Genomic DNA, 19,190 nt, shown 5'->3' with positions numbered 1-19,190 from the left:
TATGGCCTATGGGGTCCCTGGAAAACAATTTTCAAATGGGAGTCCACGGCCCAATAATGCTCAATTTGGGGATCCTTGAAGCGTCCTTTGGTCTGGTTCAGCTTCTGAAATAGTTGCAGACTGTAAAGTGGTTTGTTGATCCAGTCTCAACACTAGGATTTGCCAGCCGTGACAAATTGCTTGGGAGACTCCTCCTGGTCTCCCTGGAAGATTTGTATTTATTTATTTATTCATTTATTTTTTTATTTTTTTCACCAAAAAAAGAGAGAAACAATAGAAAAAGGGAACAGATGGAATATTAATACGCTCCCAGCAACAGAAATCAATTAAAAAAAAAATTCTTCACAGTTTTAAGTGAAATTAGTGGTGTGTGTGCTTGTGTGTGTGCTTGTGTGCATGCGACGTGTTTGCACACGCACGTGCGCGCGTGTGTGTGTGTGTGTGTATGTGAGACAGATATACGTTGAGTACATGCGTAACCATACTACATGCACAGGTACTGTATGTTCATATTATGCGTCCCAGAGCTGCGCATTGTGAGGTTGTAGATCGGCTATTTTCGCCACATGACACGATCGTACGACAAAGTACAACATAGGGCTCAATTGGTTAAGTAGGGGATTATAAAACTCAATGATTCTCAACGCGGAAGGCAGTTTCCTTTACTGCATGTCATGCCCTGCCTTTTCCTGTCTTTCTCCACTGTCCTATTCCAACAAATCAATAAATTGCAGTGAAAATTTATCTTTAAAATCTAAACAAAAAAACATGAGTTCAACAATGAACAATGATTATTCTTCCATTACATTGTGGGCGTCGTATATCCTCACAGATCTTCTTGGTAAGAAACTGGCAACCATACCAGCTGCTGAAAAAACATTTGATTATACGCAATAACATTTTATCTCCTTCAGACAGATTGTGTGTGTGTGTGTGTGTGTGTGTGTGTGTGTGTGTGTGTGTGTGTGTTGTGTGTTGTGTGTGTGTGTGTGTGTGTGTGTGTGTGTGTGTGTGTGTGTGTGGGGGTGTGGGGGTGTGGGGGTGTGTGCGCCTGTGTGTGTGTGTGTGTGTGTGTGTGTGTGTGTGTGTGTGTGTGTGTGTGTGTGTGTGTGTGTGTGTGCGCGCCCGTGTGTGTGTTCTCAGGGGGCCCTGGACTGTTGCTATGCTGGAAATGATAAGACTGATAATGATCTTCACATTATTCTGTATTTGGTCAGGTATTATTCTTCACACACATTCTCTTGTCCTTCCCCTCCTCTCCCTCTCTCTCTCTCTCTCTCTCTCTCTCTCTCTGTCTCACTTTCATTCTCTCTCTCTCTATCTCTCTGTCTCTCTGTTTAGATTTGCTGATAATGGCATCGGTCTCACCCTGGCAAGGTAAGCCCCCCCACCTCCCCCCATTAATCAACGTTTACATTTACGCGGGAAGAAGGGTAAAAAGGGTGGAGTTTGTGTTTATGGGCGGCAGTGGAGAACCCTCTCGCTGTCTCCAGTAATTGGAAAACACCTTATAAGGACTTAGCTTAGGATGCTCTGGGAAAACAGTGCTTTGAGTGTGAAAAGTAATTTAGGAGTGTGAGAGTGACAGCGATGGGAATTGGTGGGAAATTCTCCGCTGGTTTCACCCAAAAAATAAATAAAGAAATAAAGGGCACACACCCTGGCGATACGTGACACACAGACACACACATACACACATCCCTGTACTGCTATACTTGTGAGGACTTTTAACTGATTTCCATTGACTTCATTCATGCCCTTACCTCTAACAGTAACCTTAACCATCACCACTACATACATAACCTAAACCTTTACCCTAAGCTTAACTTAACGCTAACCTGAACCCTAAAACGTCCTCTCAATAGCCTCTGCATCTTTCTATGCTTGTGAGGACATTTTGGTTCTTACAAAGATTGCAAGGCACACACACACACACACACACACACACTCACACACACACACACACACACACACACACACACACACACACACACACACACACACACACACACACACACACACACACACACACACACACACACACACACACACACACACACACACACACACACACACTATATATATATAGCCTCATATATTGCAGGCGGAGCATAGCATACACTGAATGAACAAAGTATTAGTCACCCCTGTTATATCCGTGAAATAGGCCGACCAACAGAGTCAAGTGTATATGAAGGCTTATTGTTTTCCTCCATCCAACGCACTTCAACCATGGAAGAAAAATGTGGATTTAGGAAGGGGAGACAGATGAGAATAAAGGACTTCTTTGCAAACATACAATTATGAGTATGTTTATTTGTATGAATAATTGATGTGCGTAATTTGGTTCAATTCGGGGGAAAAGAGAGAGGTAGAAAGGAGAGAGATATACAAGCAACAGCAACAACAGTAATTACAACTATAATGACTTCAGTAACAATAATAGCAGGTATAATAATAGTATAATATAATAGCAGTCCACAGTCGTGTTCCATGGAAACCCATAATCTGTAGCTGGGGGTCCACAAGTACGATCCTTGGGAGCTATTATTTTAGTCTGCAGCCATCTCCCATTGAAGCAGCCGTTAATGGGAGACACAAAAACCTCTGGGGAAGAGCAGAAGTCACTGAAAGTTCAGTTAGTGACAGGCCTAACGCAACTTTACTTTCATGACGAAATCTGCCACATGCTCACTCGAAAATCCATAACGGCTGTAAGTTTTGTGGTTCTTAGTTCTTTAGTAAGGGTCATCTTTTCCTCCTGTAACCTCTAGCCTGTGTGTACCGCAGGCTACTGATGTTGGTTTTCTTTGTAGTTTCCTGATTACTATGCTGAGTGTGTTTTCTTGCTTGCAGTTTTGCAGTAGCAAAAGCATTCTCCCATTCCCATCTGTCTGAGGTCTAATCCTGCCACTCTAACCCTCACCCACTGACCTTATGTTCACACTGGCACACCATGATTTTTAGTCTATCCAGGTTGGAACAGATTGGTTTTATCAAGTCTGAACAGCAAAAAGAAACACATGGAAACTGATATTTGCATATCAGATTTGAATCACATTCCTTTCAGACATTTGCATACAACCAATCCCACTTCAATCTGGATAAGAAATCAGATTTGTTCTGGATTTTGGATGCCAGTCTGAACAAGGCCTTATTATGTGTCTGCAGTGGAGGCACCTTCCCTGATGATGATGGGTCTCGTCAGGAGGTGAAGAACTCACTTTTCGTCGGGGAGAGTGACAATCGAGGGATGCCTGTTCCCGACAACCGCATCTGGGGGCTAGGTGGGGCCGACCTCAGTGATAGGACCCTGCCTCGCGGCGTGTAAGTGGTTTTCCTTGTCAACACACACACTTGCACGCACACGTGCACACACACACACACACACACACGCGCACAATTAAAACTAACATGCACAAATGCAATGTAGACACGCACACACTCTCACACACACACACACACACACACACACACACACACACACACACACACACACGCACATACACACTTAAAATAGAAATACCTAGATTGCATCGTTGATAAGGGCTGATACAGTATGATACTGTATGTGTGAGTGCAGCTTTGTACCCTGGCAGACAGGCTATTTTCCCTGGCCCACTTGGCAAAATCCAGAGTACTGTAGCAATGTCTGAGTTACATATTCAACATTCCTTCATTGTCTGGAGAAGAGAAGAATCCATCATAAAGCATGGCTGTCTCAATGCTTCACCTATGCCTGACTTACTCTGATTTAACTGAGCTCAGTTGCAAAAGTCTTCTCATATAATTCCCAAATTGTGCAATCATGGACAAAGACCACCGGGTAGAAAATATATTTATCATCACCAGAGAAAGGCTGCTCACTATTTACAATGTTTCTTTTGCCTCTAGGTAATAAATTGTATTACCCTGGATCTGAACTGTGGTTAGTTGTGTGTTCGTTTTTTTTGCATTTGTGTATTTTATTTGTTTGTGTGGGTTTGCCTTTTTGTGTTGCAGTGATTTCCCCATCCGAGGCATGCAGATCTATGACGGACCAATCAACGTGCAGAACTGTACCTTCCGCAAATACGTGGCTCTGGACGGACGGCACACCAGCGCCTTCGGCTTCAGGCTCAACAACTCCTGGCAGAGCTGTCCCAACAATAATGTCACAGACATTACCTTCGATAATGTGCCTGTGAGTGTGCTTCAGTCTGAGAGAGACACAAAGAGAGGAAGAAAGAAACAAAGAAAGAAAGAGAGAGGTATAGAAGGAGGGGTGAGAGGAAGGAAGGGAGGAAAGAAAGAAAGAAGGAAAGACAGAAAGAAGGAAGAAAAGAAGGGAGCAAGAGAAAGGAAAGAAAGATGAAGTAGCTTCAACCTAATCAACAATACGTCGCTGTCGGGCAGAAACCTTGTATCTCCATATTTCAACGTTTAGTTTTTTCTTAAATTCATGCCCTACTTCATCGTACAAGTGCCATGCAAAAGCAGCGGAAATAGACGATCTATAAGCTATCGTGGCGCATTGTGAGCTTGTAGATGACCGGCAATTTTTGAAAGTCTGTCTAAGGCTGTGTATAGGTTTTATAAATATTTAACCAATGAAAAATTATTGAGCTAGTGACTAAATAATAACTACTAATAATTATCGGATCCATTGTACTGTAACACAGGTTCTTATTTCCATTTTCTGAAAAGTAATGGTTTTGGACATCGCCTGACGGCGATGGATAGTGCCATAACAGTGCAGTAATAACAGCAGCTGGGAATCCACCTTGTATCCTCATAGATCACATCGCGGGTGTTCTTCGGGGAGCCAGGTCCCTGGTTCAATAAGATGCAGATGGACGGAGACAAGACCACCATCTTCCATGACATGGATGGCTCTGTCAGTGAGTACCCAGGGGCCTTCCTGGTCAAAGAGGACAACTGGCTGCTGCGCCATCCAGACTGCATTGATGTGCCGGACTGGAGGGCTGCCATCTGCAGTGGGCACTATGCACAGGTGGGTGGAGAGGGTGGTTCACTCACAGGTGTACACACACACGCCACAGAGACACACCACCGACACAGATACGGATGCTCAAGTTGGCCGTAGCTTAGTGGGTAGAGAGGCCAGGCCGTCTGGTAAGCAGAAGGTCACCGGTTCACACTGCAGATAAGCACACAGGAACATAGACAGACATAGAATTTCCTCTCTCCCGTTCTCTCACCATGGTCTATCCGGCTACTTTGAAACTGTGACAGAAATGGGTTACTATATTGCCATTTTATTTATCTAAATGATAAATAGTCTGCAATGTCTGTTACATTCACCCGTTCACACACATGCACACACTGACGGCAGAGGAAACCATAGGAAAAAAAAGTTTCGCAAAACACATCAGGGATGACGGAGGTTTCTAATATGAGCAATGTGGAAACAAGGCATGAAGAAAGCATCCTCCATATATTGTTGATGTAATTATAATTTACATGCCTTTAATTAGATTTGATTTAATGAATGAATGAAATGTGTGTAAAAACAAATAAAATGCAAAACAGAACAAAACAAAACAAGCATAGCAACACAACAATGTTCGAAAAGGAGAAAGATGAAGTGTAAACTTGTAAACTCCTACTCCCTTCTTGCCAATGCAAACTCTATTTACAATTGTATACATAACCCAAATATTTCCCTGCATGGTCAAAGATTAACAGTAGTAATAATAACAGAAATAGATAAAACCAACCCGTTGACCAATTTAAACCCTGCATCCGGTTGACCGTCCCCACTCCACACCCAACACTCTTAACTGAAAACAGCCGATCCACAAGCCCACGAGGGGCCGCACTGCAGCTCGTCGTGTGCCTGCAGATCTTCCAAACCCCCCACCAGCCCTAGAACAGGGATGCCAGGGCTCAAGCGGTCAACACAACCCCTCCTCATCCAAATACCTAATAATCTTTGTATATGCCTTCTTAAAACGTTTTATATTTGGACTTTGTTTTAACTCCACACTCAGTCCATTCCACAAATTCACTCCGTAAACTAAAATGCACATATTATTCAATGCATTCAACAGTTAAGACATTGAACTTTCAGTTCAAAGTTTTATTCGAATATGTTGATAGCTTTTTCAATGAGTGTATATAATTTGTGTATAGTCAAAATACAAGTGTACCAAATGTATTCAAGTCACATTCAAGTACCTGTCCACCACTTTGTGGTCTGGTCCAAAATCCACCTTGGTGCATCCAGCTTGGCTTAGTGTCTATACGAATACAATTGGTCATGTTCGAGGGAGGGAAGCCGGGCAGGAAGGACCTAGCGACTCTTACGGACTGGGGGCGATGCCTGTCAGCAGGGATGTTGAAGAGTAGGAGTAGGATGGAGGCACTATGTCCTCCCGTTACTGGCAGGTGAGGCAGTAGGGTAAAATAGTAGTGGCAACACTGAAATGTGTGGGGAGGATTATTTGGCATTAACATTTAACAACCCACTATAAGAGGAGTTGATTCTCCTTATCTGCCAGGTCTAGACTCAGCAACTCCCCAGTCAGACCAAAGAGAAAATAATTTCACTCTCTGTGAGGTGTGGAATGAGGGGCGAGAGCCGTAATGCATGTACATTCCGAAAATAATTACTAATTAGTTTCATAAATAATTCCGCTCTGCTTCAATATTTCTTGAGGGAAGGTACTTGCGGTACTGAGCATTAGTTCATCTTTACTCTACTAATTCTAGAACAAGCTTGATTTAAGCTATAACTCCATAGAGTGGTATGATGCCCTTTTTTAAGTTAAAGGTATTTTTGAGGCATTTGAGGCATTTCCAGTGAGGATGAAAAACATTATAAGTGAAATCCTTCTACGGTATTCCAATTTAGTTTTATACTGTTTTTCATTGCTGTAGTTGTTTGAGTCAGAGAGGGAACTGGTGGATGCATACATAAAGGCAGACAGATCCAAGATGGCTAAAGATACTGAGAGGGAAATTTTAAGTAATAATGTCAAGTTTAAAAAGTTTAAAACAATCGACTACATACATTAAAGGAATACTCCACTGTTTCTCAACCTTATGCCCATGTCTTTATTGGTAGGTGTAATGATCATTACATGGTCCTAACTCCTTCAACGCTCTCTGCATTGCTGAAACAAGACAGGTGTTGTATATTACAATTCAAATAGAATCAAAATGGAAATTGTACACAGCCATGAGTTTTCCGCGTCCCATGAGGCCTTGAGTGAATTATGGGCATCACTTCAGTGGGAACACAACCTAACAGAAATCAGAAAGGGTCTCAATAGTCTGCCAACTTACCCCAAAAGATCTCCCTCCACACAGCTAGTTCAAATTAATGATCAATGGCTCTTGACACTTGCTCTTAGCAGTAGCTTAACTCCTGTCCTGTGTTTCATTCTTACTGGCTACTGTTGCTGCTGTGACACATGAATCTCTGCATGGGGATTAAATGGTGCTTGTTAAGTGACTTCAGCGCTTGATAATAAGCACTGATCATTAATTTAAATCAGCTGTGTGGGAGAAGATCTTGTAGGTTAAGTAGGCAGACTAATATGAACCTTTTTGATTTCTGTCAGGTTGTGTTCCCACATTATTGTTGATTGACTCAGATCACTCAATTAATTGAATGACTGATGACTGGAACTGATATATTCTAGGCTATTTGGAATCAAGTACAGGAGTTGATGACTTTGCATAGAGTGAACCTGAGGCAGCTGTATCAATGATGTACACATCATCACTTTTTAAAGAGTGATGAAATGCCCAGTTATTTCCTCTCTATCCAGCCCAGCAGTTTGAAAAATGTGCCAGTCCCTTTTCACAGTAGACGTTTTTCTTTATAGACTTGTCATAGATGGTAAATACATACAGCTGACAGTAATGACATGTGACGTGTGTCAGCATGAACTTGTACTGGTGTACTGTACAGGTGATGTCCACGCTGCTGCACAGTAACACCTAAATTAACCAGACCAAAAATGTATATTATTACCATCAGCTGTGTTTACCTTCTAATCTACATAACATCAAAATGTCCGCTCTGAAAAGGGTCTATGAAATGTTGGAGCGGAAATGAAGGGGGGAGTGTGCAGTGGGCACCTGCATAAAGGGTGATTTATACTTAGTTGCATGCTAGTGTTGCACACAGTAAATAGCCAATTTACAAGCTCACAACCCGTGTGTGTGTGTGTGTGTGTGTGTGTGTGTGTGTGTGTGTGTGTGTGTGTGTGTGTGTGTGTGTGTGTGTGTGTGTGTGTGTGTGTGTGTGTGTGCACGCTTATGTAACCTCCTATTGTAAGTCTCTCTCCATTTAAATGTTATGATATGATATGAGTAGAGCAGATTTGGGGACCTGGACCGTATTATCTATCTATTCATTGAACTTGATTTGATAGGCAAGCTGTGAAAACAACCTTGGACTGTATCAACTGTGAGAGAGGCTGCATGCACAATAATGCATTAGAAAGGAGTTTGTTAACCCTGTTAATGAATGAATCGATGCTGAAATGTAATGCTGAAATGAAAGGTGGGACTACATCACTGGCGGGGGCTGCTTGTTTACTACTTGCTTGTTTCATTCTTGGATCAATACATAACAGAAAACTCTGGATCTCGTTATTACACTTTTCTCAATACCATCTTTCTGTATTTTACATAGAACAGTTTTACATTTTAGGTTTATTGTTTATGAAATTGATAATGGTATACTCTAATCAAATCGAGTAAAATACATAGACCTTGATTTGAACCCACGGAGGTTGTGGGTTTGAATCCACCGTGGTGCATCTACACAAACACAATTGGCCCGTGTTTGAATTTAAAAAAATAAAATAAAAAATACACAGACCTGTCAATTTGTGTTAATGAAGCAAGAAAACCTCACACCTCTATCTATTGAAAAACAACACGCTCTCTCTTGCTAAATTGTAAATAATTGATCTGTTAATTAAATCCTTCTCTAAGGCTATTGTTATTGACTCTGTTGTCTTAATAAACTGTGACAGGAAAATTGATACTTTCACTGTTGGTGTTAACACAAATACTCGTATATCCCTCAGGGACATACTGCCCTATCTAATGCCCTATCAATCGACCGCTCTACGTTCTCTTGTAACTTTGAGAAGGTGCAACTCTGTCTTCACATCTCCATGGGAGGATTAGGTTAGGCCACTCTAAATGATGTAGACTTCCACGTGGGATTACCTGTCATGAATGTGGGCTACCGCTGGTTCATCAGTTAATGTGCATGCATGTGTGTTTTTCAGATCTACATCCAGACGCGTAACCCTGCCAACTCCAACATGCGCATGGTGAAGGACGAGTACCCGGACCGGCCCCTGTTTTTAGAGGGCGCCCTGGGAAAGAGGAAACACTACCAGCAATTCCAACCAGTGATCACCCTGTCCAAGGGCTATACTGTCCACTGGGACCAGGCCGCTCCTGGTGAAGTCACCGTCTGGCTCATCAACTTTAACAAGTCAGTGGACATACAAACAACACATTCACACATGCCTGTCGCCTCAAAAAGTGCCCATATTAAGCTTTCATGATCACAGCGCCTTTTTCGATCTGCCAGTACACACGTCCTTGCGTGCTCTCTGTACTGCATGGCTACCAAATAGTTGAAGAGCTATTGAGGTCACTTGCATCATACTTCACCAGTCTGTCATAATGAAGGAGGGCTGTGTTTTATAAGGAGTGTCCGTCCTGCTCAATTCCACTATTTACAAATTATGTACCACAGAAATGGGGAGAGCCATACTTCATGATGACTGTTTGTCATTTCTCCTGTCCCACCCTTTGCTCCAAGCACAGTTAATAGCATGGCTGTCAGCCATTGAAATAGCACAGCCATGGTAGACATCTCAAGCATTTTAACCATTCCCCATGGCCTGATCCTACCCTGAATGGACTGGCAAGACCTGGATAGCGACACTATGGAGATATTCTGCCGGTGCACCAATAGATGGTGCATCTATGGCACCATCTATTGCCCAAAGGCCTGAACTGCAACTCAATCTGCAAAACGGTGCCCATGGGGTTTTCGACTGGGATGTACTCATTGTAAACATATTTAATCATTTAGTAACTGCTCTCCTTTGCATGTGATTACAATTGCCTCCCTGCTGCTATTTATGGCTTTTGTGCATTGAAATTTCATTATTTTGTAAGCAAAATAAACACTGGTCTGTTTGGTGTATTCCAGAAATGACTGGATCAATGTAGGCTTCTGCTACCCACACGGCACCGCCTTCACAATCATCGCTGACATCCACAACCGCCTGACCAAGCAGACCCGCAAAACTGGTGTGTTCATGAAGACCACACAGAGGGAGAAGATCAACCACTCGCACCTGGCCAGAGGCTACTACTACTGGGAGGAGGATACTGGGTAAGAGACCCTCACAGATATACTGAAGGATTGTTCTATAGTACTGGGCCTTTTACATTATGTACACACATAGGTAGCACATATTTTTAAATGTGAGCCAGTAAAAGTCGGCATACACTTTTGGCACAATCAGGTATTGATAGTATTAGTTAATTTAGTTAATATTAGCTCATATATTAAATCAAGAAGATCAAGATCAAGAAGGGTTTTATGTGTACAAGCAGCAAAATGTTAAGTGTGAAAATGGATGTTTGTAAAGTACTTCTAAAAGTAATTTAGGTCATTATAACATTGGAACATGGTTTAAAGAAAACACTCATTATGAGAAAGGGAGGAGGGGAAGACGGAAGGAATGCATTGGAACCAGATCACTCAGTGGGCTGGAAGATATTTTCAAAAGGGAGAAGATGAAAGAGAAAATTTAGGTAGAGGCGAGGAGTAAAAGTAAAAAGAGACAGATAAATCAAACGGCTGGCACAGGGATTGAGGAAAAGGGGCACCAAGTGTGTCAGTGAAGTGTAAATATGAAGATAAGACACGAGGAAACGACGCAAGTGAAGGACGCGAGGAAGGGAAAATGAGAATCGGAATTTGGCTAAACTCTTTCCACAAGGGGCGGGAGGTGACCAGTGCGGTAACCACATACTGTAATCTCAACGTATGCGGTTTAGTTCTGTCTGGGGACCTTTGTTGCATATCCTTCCACCACAGTTTCCTGTCTCTCTATTGTCCTATATAAATATAAAATAAGAAACAGTGAAATATTCTGTTTGGAACAAACAAACTAAGAAACTGTGTGGATCTATGTGGATTATCTCGAATCCTCCTAGAAATGGCTTGGCTCTAATGTGGATCTCAGACTTCATGTGACCAGCCTTCTATGACGTCAGTCATATGATGTACAGTGTGTTTCAGCTTGATCACAGCCCCATTGACTTCCATTATAAAAATGTAATTTCAATATTTCAAAAAGTATAAAACAGGTTCAGGGGTTTGCAAGATTAGCTCCGGAAAGACCAACAGACAGACACACACACACATGCATGCACACACACACGCACGCGCGTGCACACACACACATACGCACACATGCACACACACACCCAGCCAGCCAGCCAGCCAGCCAGCCAGCAAGCAAGTCTCCCTTAAAACTATTACAACTAGTTAAAATGCTAAAACTAAAAACAGGACCACTGGCCAGAGGAACACAGAGCAAAGGAGTACCAAATGGCGATGATCAGTTTGAGAGCAAATGCTTTCCATAACCACACTTTTTTGTTTGTCTGCAGCCTGTTGTTCCTCAAAGTGAAAGCCCACAACAACAGAGAGGAATTTGCTTTCTGCTCAGTCAAAGGCTGTGAGAGAATCAAGATCACAGCCGTCATTCCCAAAGGTAGTCCTCCCAGTGACTGCAGGGCCAAGGCCTACCCCAGGCATGCAGAAATGCCCATTGTAGATGTGCCCATGCCCAGGAAACTGCCCAATGCAAGGCTGGTAAGAATTTACTATAAAGAATCATGGAACGATGTATTAAGTTATGTGCAAATGAATGAAGCAATTCCTGTGTTTGTTTTTTTGCTAATGAGTGAAGCAGTTCCTGTGTTTGTTTTTGTTGTCTGTTCAATAATCTTTCCATCTGTTCCATCTTGACAAGAAGTTATCAGAGATTCTTTTGAAAATTGTTTGTTCACTAAGGTCTGTTGCACCTTTCAGCACACACCAGAGCACTTCCTGGAGCTCAAACTGGAATCCTACAACACACGCTTCTTCCACATCAAGGAGGACTTTGCCTACACTGAGGTAATGTCTCAAGAACAGATTCAGAGCTGCGCTAACTGCATTTGTCGGGAGGGCCGTTCAGAACGTGTCAACATTGGCCTACGAGTGGGCGTGCCTTAGATCAGGAAGCAGGCCGCGCTTTACCCAATCAAATGTAGTGGCCGGGATTTACATCTGTGCGTTCACTTCCCACTGGAAACAAACCAAAACTCATTTAAAGGGTAAGACCACTTTAGTAGAGGTTTGGGTTGTGTAGTTACCTTGCCATGATGTAACTCCAAAGGTGGGCAAGAAATAAAAAATAATTGCTCCATTGATTAGAAATTGATAATTCAAAATATGCTCCTCATTGACTTACATTGTACACTAAAACAGCTCTCAAAGTCACTCTTTTAGCACGTAAATGAACCCAAACATAGCTGATTCAGACAATATAGAGTATCACCAAACCCAGTACTGTTTGTTTTTTTAATAAAAATGTCAACTTCCTGTTGATTTTACTATTTGAAGATCTGGATCCGGATCCGCCGATCCAGTCCGGGTTTTCTACTTATTAAAAATGGCAAAATCAACAGGAAGTTGACATTTTTATTTAAAAAAAAAACAGTACTGGGTTTGGTGATGTTCTATATTGTCTGAATCAACTTTGTTTGCATTCGTTTTTGTGCTAAAAGAGTGACTTTGAGAGCTGTTTTAGTGTACAATGTAAGTCAATGAGGAGCATATTTTGAATTATCAATTTCTAATCAATGGAGCAATTATTTTTTATTTCTTGCCCACCTTTGGAGTTACATCATGGCAAGGTAACTACACAACCCAAACCTCTACCAAAGTGGTCTTGCCCTTTAACAATTAGCGTCCTCTGAGCCGAAACTACGGAAAGTTAGTAACATTTTAACTTGTTCTTCCATTATAGAAACACGTGGGCTTATAACGAAAACGATCCATGTTCCGTGGGAGAAATGTTGTTAGTGTTCAGTTGAGAAATGTTGTTAGTGTTCAGTTGAGAAATGTTGTTAGTGGGAATGAAAACATAGGCGCCCCCACCGGAAGAGGAGGGCTGAGGGCAGACCAAACGGGCCTATTTCCTGTACCCACATTCTATCGGGAGCTCCCCCCAGAGTCAAATTAAAAGGTAAAAAACAGCAGAGGGCGCTGTTTTTCCTTTTTTTTTAACATGGGTTCCCAGATTGACACTGAGGTGACTCTTGTCTCATGTGACATCATCATGATGAAGTGTCCTTTTGACTAAAAGCAAACATTAGCAATAAACCCGTACACATAGCTTTTGACTTCAAGTTCTAACTGTGATACATCAGCTTATACCAGATATTCATCTAAAAGCATGTTATAGCCTTAGGGAAATACGTTTGCACTTTACAGCCATTGAAACAAAAGATTGTGAGATTTAATCATTTAGGAAAATAATTCACTCTTCTTATCATTTCTAATGTGTTGCATATACAATAGTTCGATGTCACTAGGCCGATGCCCATTGGGGAAAGATGCCCATTGGGAACGTACCTGTTCGACAGATTATTCATACTTTAGGCACAGAGGCAGTGCTCTTATTGGCTGTGTCACTCTGTATGATGTGGCAGGTGAACGGCAGGAAGATGTACCAACCAGAAGATGGAGTGCACTTGACGGTGCTGGACGGTCATGATGGGAAGCAGGTGGACAGCAAAGCCTTCAGGAACTCTATACTACAGGGCATCCCAGCACAGATAGACAGCTACGTCAGTGGACTGAGAGAGGGGTAAGGAGAAATATACTGTACCTTCAACTCTGTTTAAACTGCTTCTCTGGCCTGTAAAACCAGATATACATGTTATACTGAAGCACTGACAGTTCTACACACGCACACGCACACGCACACGCACACATTCTCTCTCTCTTTCTCTCTTTCTCTCTCTCTCTCTTTCTGTGTGTGTGTGTGTGTGTGTGTGTGTGTGTGTGTGTGTGTGTGTGTGTGTGTGTGTGTGTGTGTGTGTGTGTGTGTGTGTGTGTGTGTGTGTGTGTGTGTGTGTGTGTGTGTGTGTGTGTGTGTGTGTGTGTGTGTGTGCGCGCGTGCGTGCGTGCGTGCGTGCCTCTCTCTCCCCATATATATCGTTGCTGTTGAGTTCATCTTCCCTCCTTTTTTCTCTTTCTAGGTCCATTGTTGTCATGACATCTAAGGGTCGTCTGGTGACAAGGGGGCCCTGGATTAAAGTGCTGGAGAAACTTGGAGCAGACAAGAATGTAAAATTGAAAGGTAACGCATATCTCGTTTCTCGTAAAATATCTTTTGACGTACATTTGTATGGGTCACGACACATATCCCCTCTTTTACGTTTAAAAAAATTTATTTTAAAAGACGTAAAAATGTGTTTCTGGGGAAAATAACTTTTTTTCCCCAAAAGAATTACAGAAATGCTCCAAAAATCGAAATAATTTTTTTTCAGAAATTTTAAAACTTTTAAGAAATAGTGAAAGCTATCTCACAGATGCTATGTGCATCTGAATGTCTTGAGCAACACAGCAAAAAAAACTAAACATGCATCAGGTCATGTTTTCAGCAGGAAATCCAGTAGAGGGCACCATTGCTACAGTACGCTGCATGGATTTACAGGCTAGGTCTTTGTGTGAAAAGAAATGGGCAAATAGCTACATGAATGAAGCTGTTAACTCCTTGTCTCATCGATGACAGAAGCTAGAAACACTTTGCCATGTGACTTGGCTTCAATTTAATGCTGACTCATACTGATGATGTAGAAAAGGATTCATATACAGTAGTGACTCAGCAGTTTCCAGAATAAGGGAAAGGGTCTCTCTGAGCAGGAGCCTCTTTTTCTCCATATCTCTATGTCATCTCATACAGCACAGCCTAAGCTCTGGAATTCACAAGAGCCTAAAAGAAAGTCTTAGAGCTCAGCAAGTTCTAAAACTGCAGCGTTTCAAACGAGGAGCCCACATTCCACACATACATCCTGGCCCCAGTCACAGGACAGCAACATTTCTTCTGACTGTTGGGTGTGAGCGGCCAAACAAATGTATGGTCTATTTGTGTAAATGGTATTCCTGGGTGGGGTGAGAACAACTATGGTATGTGCGTCTCTGGAGGAGGAGAAATGATGGACAAATGTCCCTTTCTGACACCGACTTCTGTCAGTCTGGCCTCTCTTTCTGCACTGTGTGTTTTATTCTCCTCTCATCATCGCCTCTCTCTCTCTCTCTCTCTCTCTCTCTCTCTCTCTCTCTCTCTCTCTCTCTGGAGCATTGCTAAGTCCATGTCTCTTTGCCCTGCAGATAAGGTGGTGTTTGTGGGCTTCAAGGGATCATTTCACCCTGACTGGGTGCGTATGGAGGTGGGTGAGGAGAGAGCCAAGATCCACCAGGTCCTTCCCATCCCTGTGATTCATAGGATGAAGCTATGAGGGCCATGTGGAGTTGGGACAGCCGAGAGACTGAAGCCCCCATCTCCTGATATGAGCACACACACACACACACACACACACACACACACACACACACACACACACACACACACACACACACACACACACACACACACACACACACACACACACACACACACACACACACACACACACACACACACACACACACATGCCCACACAAAGACACCCACACACTGCCAACAATTGCTCCAAGCCATTGGTCCAGATTTAAGTGGGATTTTTTAAGGATCACCTCTTAAAGCCTGATTTATACTTTGTCGTACAATGGTGTTGAGCAACGGAAATAGTCGGCAATGCAAGTTCAACTTGTAGATCGGCTATTTTTGGCACATGACACCGTCATACGACGGGGTATCAATTAAGCATCAGGATGATGCAATCCAGTGTGTTGTTTTGCGGGGAGACCTCGACTCAGAGCCAGCACTGCCCAACATGAACTGTGTCCGTGCGAGGCCTGCCCGTCAACGCTTACAGCGGGAGTACAGAGTGTGGGTCATCTAACCGAACGCATGCATATCTGCCACCAAGCACCCTTCCCATGAAGGGCTCCTGTCTGTTATCGTGACAAAATGTGTACGTTGAGTTATTCGACTGTACTGCTTGTTTGACTAAACTTGACTTTTAAAAAGCGAGAAAAGAGACAAAAAAAGAGAAGAAGAAAATCAAACAAAGAAACATTCCTTGTGTTCGTGTCCTGCCCGGTGGTGTTGAACTTCATTCCCATGGAGCAGTGTCCCTGCGCTCTTGAGCACTAGTTGACTTGATATTGTGATGTTATTTCTCTCATATTTGTTATCATATCATAACGTTTGTGGTCCGTCTATCTGTGTTTAGAGTGTACCAGCAAGAAGCCCAAAAACTAAATCGAAACAACCGGCAAATTGAAATACAAAAATTATCCATTTAATTTTGATACACAACATACGATTCTGGCAATGTGCAATTTTTACCCCATTGTAAAAAGTAAAGAGAAATATTTGCTCAAATCTGGCAAGAAGCAGGAAGCTTTCTCTTTGCCGAAATAGCTGGTCTTTTTTCGGAGGTTGTAGCAGTTAGTGTTTTGTATGTTTAATGTGTTTTTAAGCTTCCACAGATTGATAACAGAGATATATTTTATACTTATTTATTGTACAGACACAATTGAACAAATTCTAGAAGGGACATCTTTTGAGTTGTAATGTATTCATGTCCTATACTGTATGTAACACCATAGCGTCCTTTCAAAAGAATTATACTGTACACCCACTGCATACTAGCATATGATCCTTGGTATAGTTCATGACTTGTTTTAAACCATACACCAATGTGTTGTATATGTGACTTGGCCTTGTAAAGTGATGAAATCACACGACTTTGAATCTCAAGACTTTTGTACAGAAATAAATGAATATTGAACCATTTGCCTGGCTGTTATTGATAAAACATGCATATACTGTAACTACAATCCAGAAACTTTTCACACACATACTCGACACACTTCAGTCCTCCTCACAACTTTTATGTAGTCATTATTTTAACTGAAAAACAGATTTTCCTTTGACCAACCAGCGTGAAAGCATTATTTTAACAGACACTTTGATTTCTTGGAAATAAATCTCACAGGTTTTTATTGCTGACATTAATGGTTTCTAGAGGTTTGAAATACCAACAGGAGGGGCTCTGTCTGGCACTGGGCCACTGGTTCCCATGGGCTAAGTGTGTGTGTGTGGTGTGAGTGTGCGTGTGCGTGAGTGTGTGCGCACGCGCATGAGAGAGCGCGACAGAGAGAGGTTAGAGAACACAGTGCAAAGGGTGTGGTTCCTCTGGCCTATTATAAATCATTGCGGAATGCAAAGTTCTGCTCACATGCTGGGGAAGTGAAGGGAAAGAAATGCCTTGTAAAGAATAACACATTAACTGGGGCCTTCGAACCCTCAGCGTGTTCCTGCTATGGCCCCTGTGCATGTGAAAAGCTTTTTAATTGCCTCTGAAACCCAACATTACATTATTGAATACATTAGTACAGCATCTAATGAGGTTTGGGATTTTAAAATGACTGGTGCAATATTTTTTCTGTTTGTGTTGTCTCTGTTGGGAAAACAACAAACTACTACCATCCAATTTTTTTAATTGGAAAAGCTGATACTCCATTGAGTCTAGGCTTACTACTGTAAGCCTACAGTAGTCTAGGCTTACTACTGTTAGCCTAGAGTAAATTGCTGGAGGTTGAACTGCACACAGGTGCAGACAATATATTGATTATGGCTTGCTTCACCTGTGAGCTGTGTGTGTGCCAATAAACTCATTCTCTGTCACTGTAGAGTAGATTGGTGTGCTTTTTGACTGACAATCAATCTCTAGGTGTGACATTTTTCTCCCTCAGACAACACTGATATGGGAGATTTTCGTCAAAGAGTTGTCGTCATCACACATAGTAACGAGTTAATTTCTGCTAACTAACAACAGTCAATTCCCATATTGTAGCATACCTGGGGGCTGGGGCTCTCCATTTTGACAAATAAAAACCTGGTACTTAAATGATATATAGTAAGTGAGTCAGAGTTGGAAAGCAGGGGCAGTGGAGAGAGTTCCATTACTGAGGTGAGTGATTAATATGGATTTGACAGTTTAGAATACTTTAAGTCTTATCAGACTTTTATGGAAATCAATGTGTATATTGACTAGATCAGTCAAGACACACTTGACAAATCTAGACAGGAGAGTCACCACCATTTCTACACAGGCTGTTACACTGGTAGCTTACTATCACTACTGACTTATGTATATTATGTGAATACACATACAGTATACATAGCCTATACATTCCATGTGATATCTTGTTGTAAGATTGTATGCAATCATAAACAGATATTCACTTCTAAATAATGAGACATTATTAAAGATGGCTCTTTAATTGCTTCAGTCATCAAATCAATTGCTGTACTTTTGGACCACGGTTTTCTTACCTTTTCTATTATATTATGATATCTTAGGATGAATGGTACAGTACAAAAAAATCATAACTCCATCCCGGGTCCACCACAGCTTAAAACGTGCGCCAGGCCCTGCGTTAGATTGCGTATTGCATATGTTTTTTTTTTTGTGAGATCTGACGTTCATAGTGACAGAACACTATGAAACAACAACAAAAAAAACAGAAGTCTCTCTAGACGAGATTTCAATCTCGTCTAGAGAGACTTCTGTTTTTTTTTGCATAGTGTTCTGTGCATAGTGTTCTGCACTATGAACATCAGATCTAAAAAATAAAATAAAAAAGCGAATAAAATACTAGATTTAACGCAAGGCCGCACGTTTTAAGCTGTGGCGGACCCGGGATGGAGTTATGAACATTTTCTAGTGTACCATTCATCCTAAGATATCATAATATCATAGAAAGGTAAGTAAACAGTGGTCCAAAATTCCCCTTTAAAGCTTTTTAATGGATGAAATTACATATTACGTATTCTACTTTACCCCATGTTTTTAGGACCCTTATGGTGTCTAGTTAAGATTTCTTCTTGTCCCATGGTTCATCATTTGGTGACCATTTTAAATCGATGTCCACAGGAGTGGCGTTTTCTTATCTG

General features: G+C 41.9%; 1 protein-coding gene across 1 annotated transcript in view; it reads left to right on the top strand.

Annotated features, from left to right (window-relative positions):
* cemip (cell migration inducing hyaluronidase 1) overlaps positions 1–17,022 on the top strand; it is a 140,461-nt gene extending 123,439 nt beyond the window's left edge. The window contains 11 exon segments of the mRNA XM_080429234.1: positions 1,342–1,377; positions 3,172–3,327; positions 4,003–4,183; positions 4,778–4,993; positions 9,258–9,469; positions 10,199–10,384; positions 11,674–11,878; positions 12,098–12,184; positions 13,765–13,922; positions 14,317–14,417; positions 15,452–17,022. Coding sequence (XP_080285360.1) covers positions 1,342–1,377; positions 3,172–3,327; positions 4,003–4,183; positions 4,778–4,993; positions 9,258–9,469; positions 10,199–10,384; positions 11,674–11,878; positions 12,098–12,184; positions 13,765–13,922; positions 14,317–14,417; positions 15,452–15,579 — 1,666 coding nt within the window. The 3' untranslated portion in view covers positions 15,580–17,022.
* The last annotated feature ends 2,168 nt before the right edge of the window (positions 17,023–19,190 follow it).

The sequence above is a fragment of the Gymnoscopelus braueri genome (genome assembly GCF_963280865.1).
Source record: "Gymnoscopelus braueri genome assembly, chromosome: 1".
Classification (NCBI taxonomy): domain Eukaryota; kingdom Metazoa; phylum Chordata; class Actinopteri; order Myctophiformes; family Myctophidae; genus Gymnoscopelus; species Gymnoscopelus braueri.
Note: the sequence above shows the minus strand (reverse complement) of the source record. Positions and strands in the feature narration are given on the sequence as shown.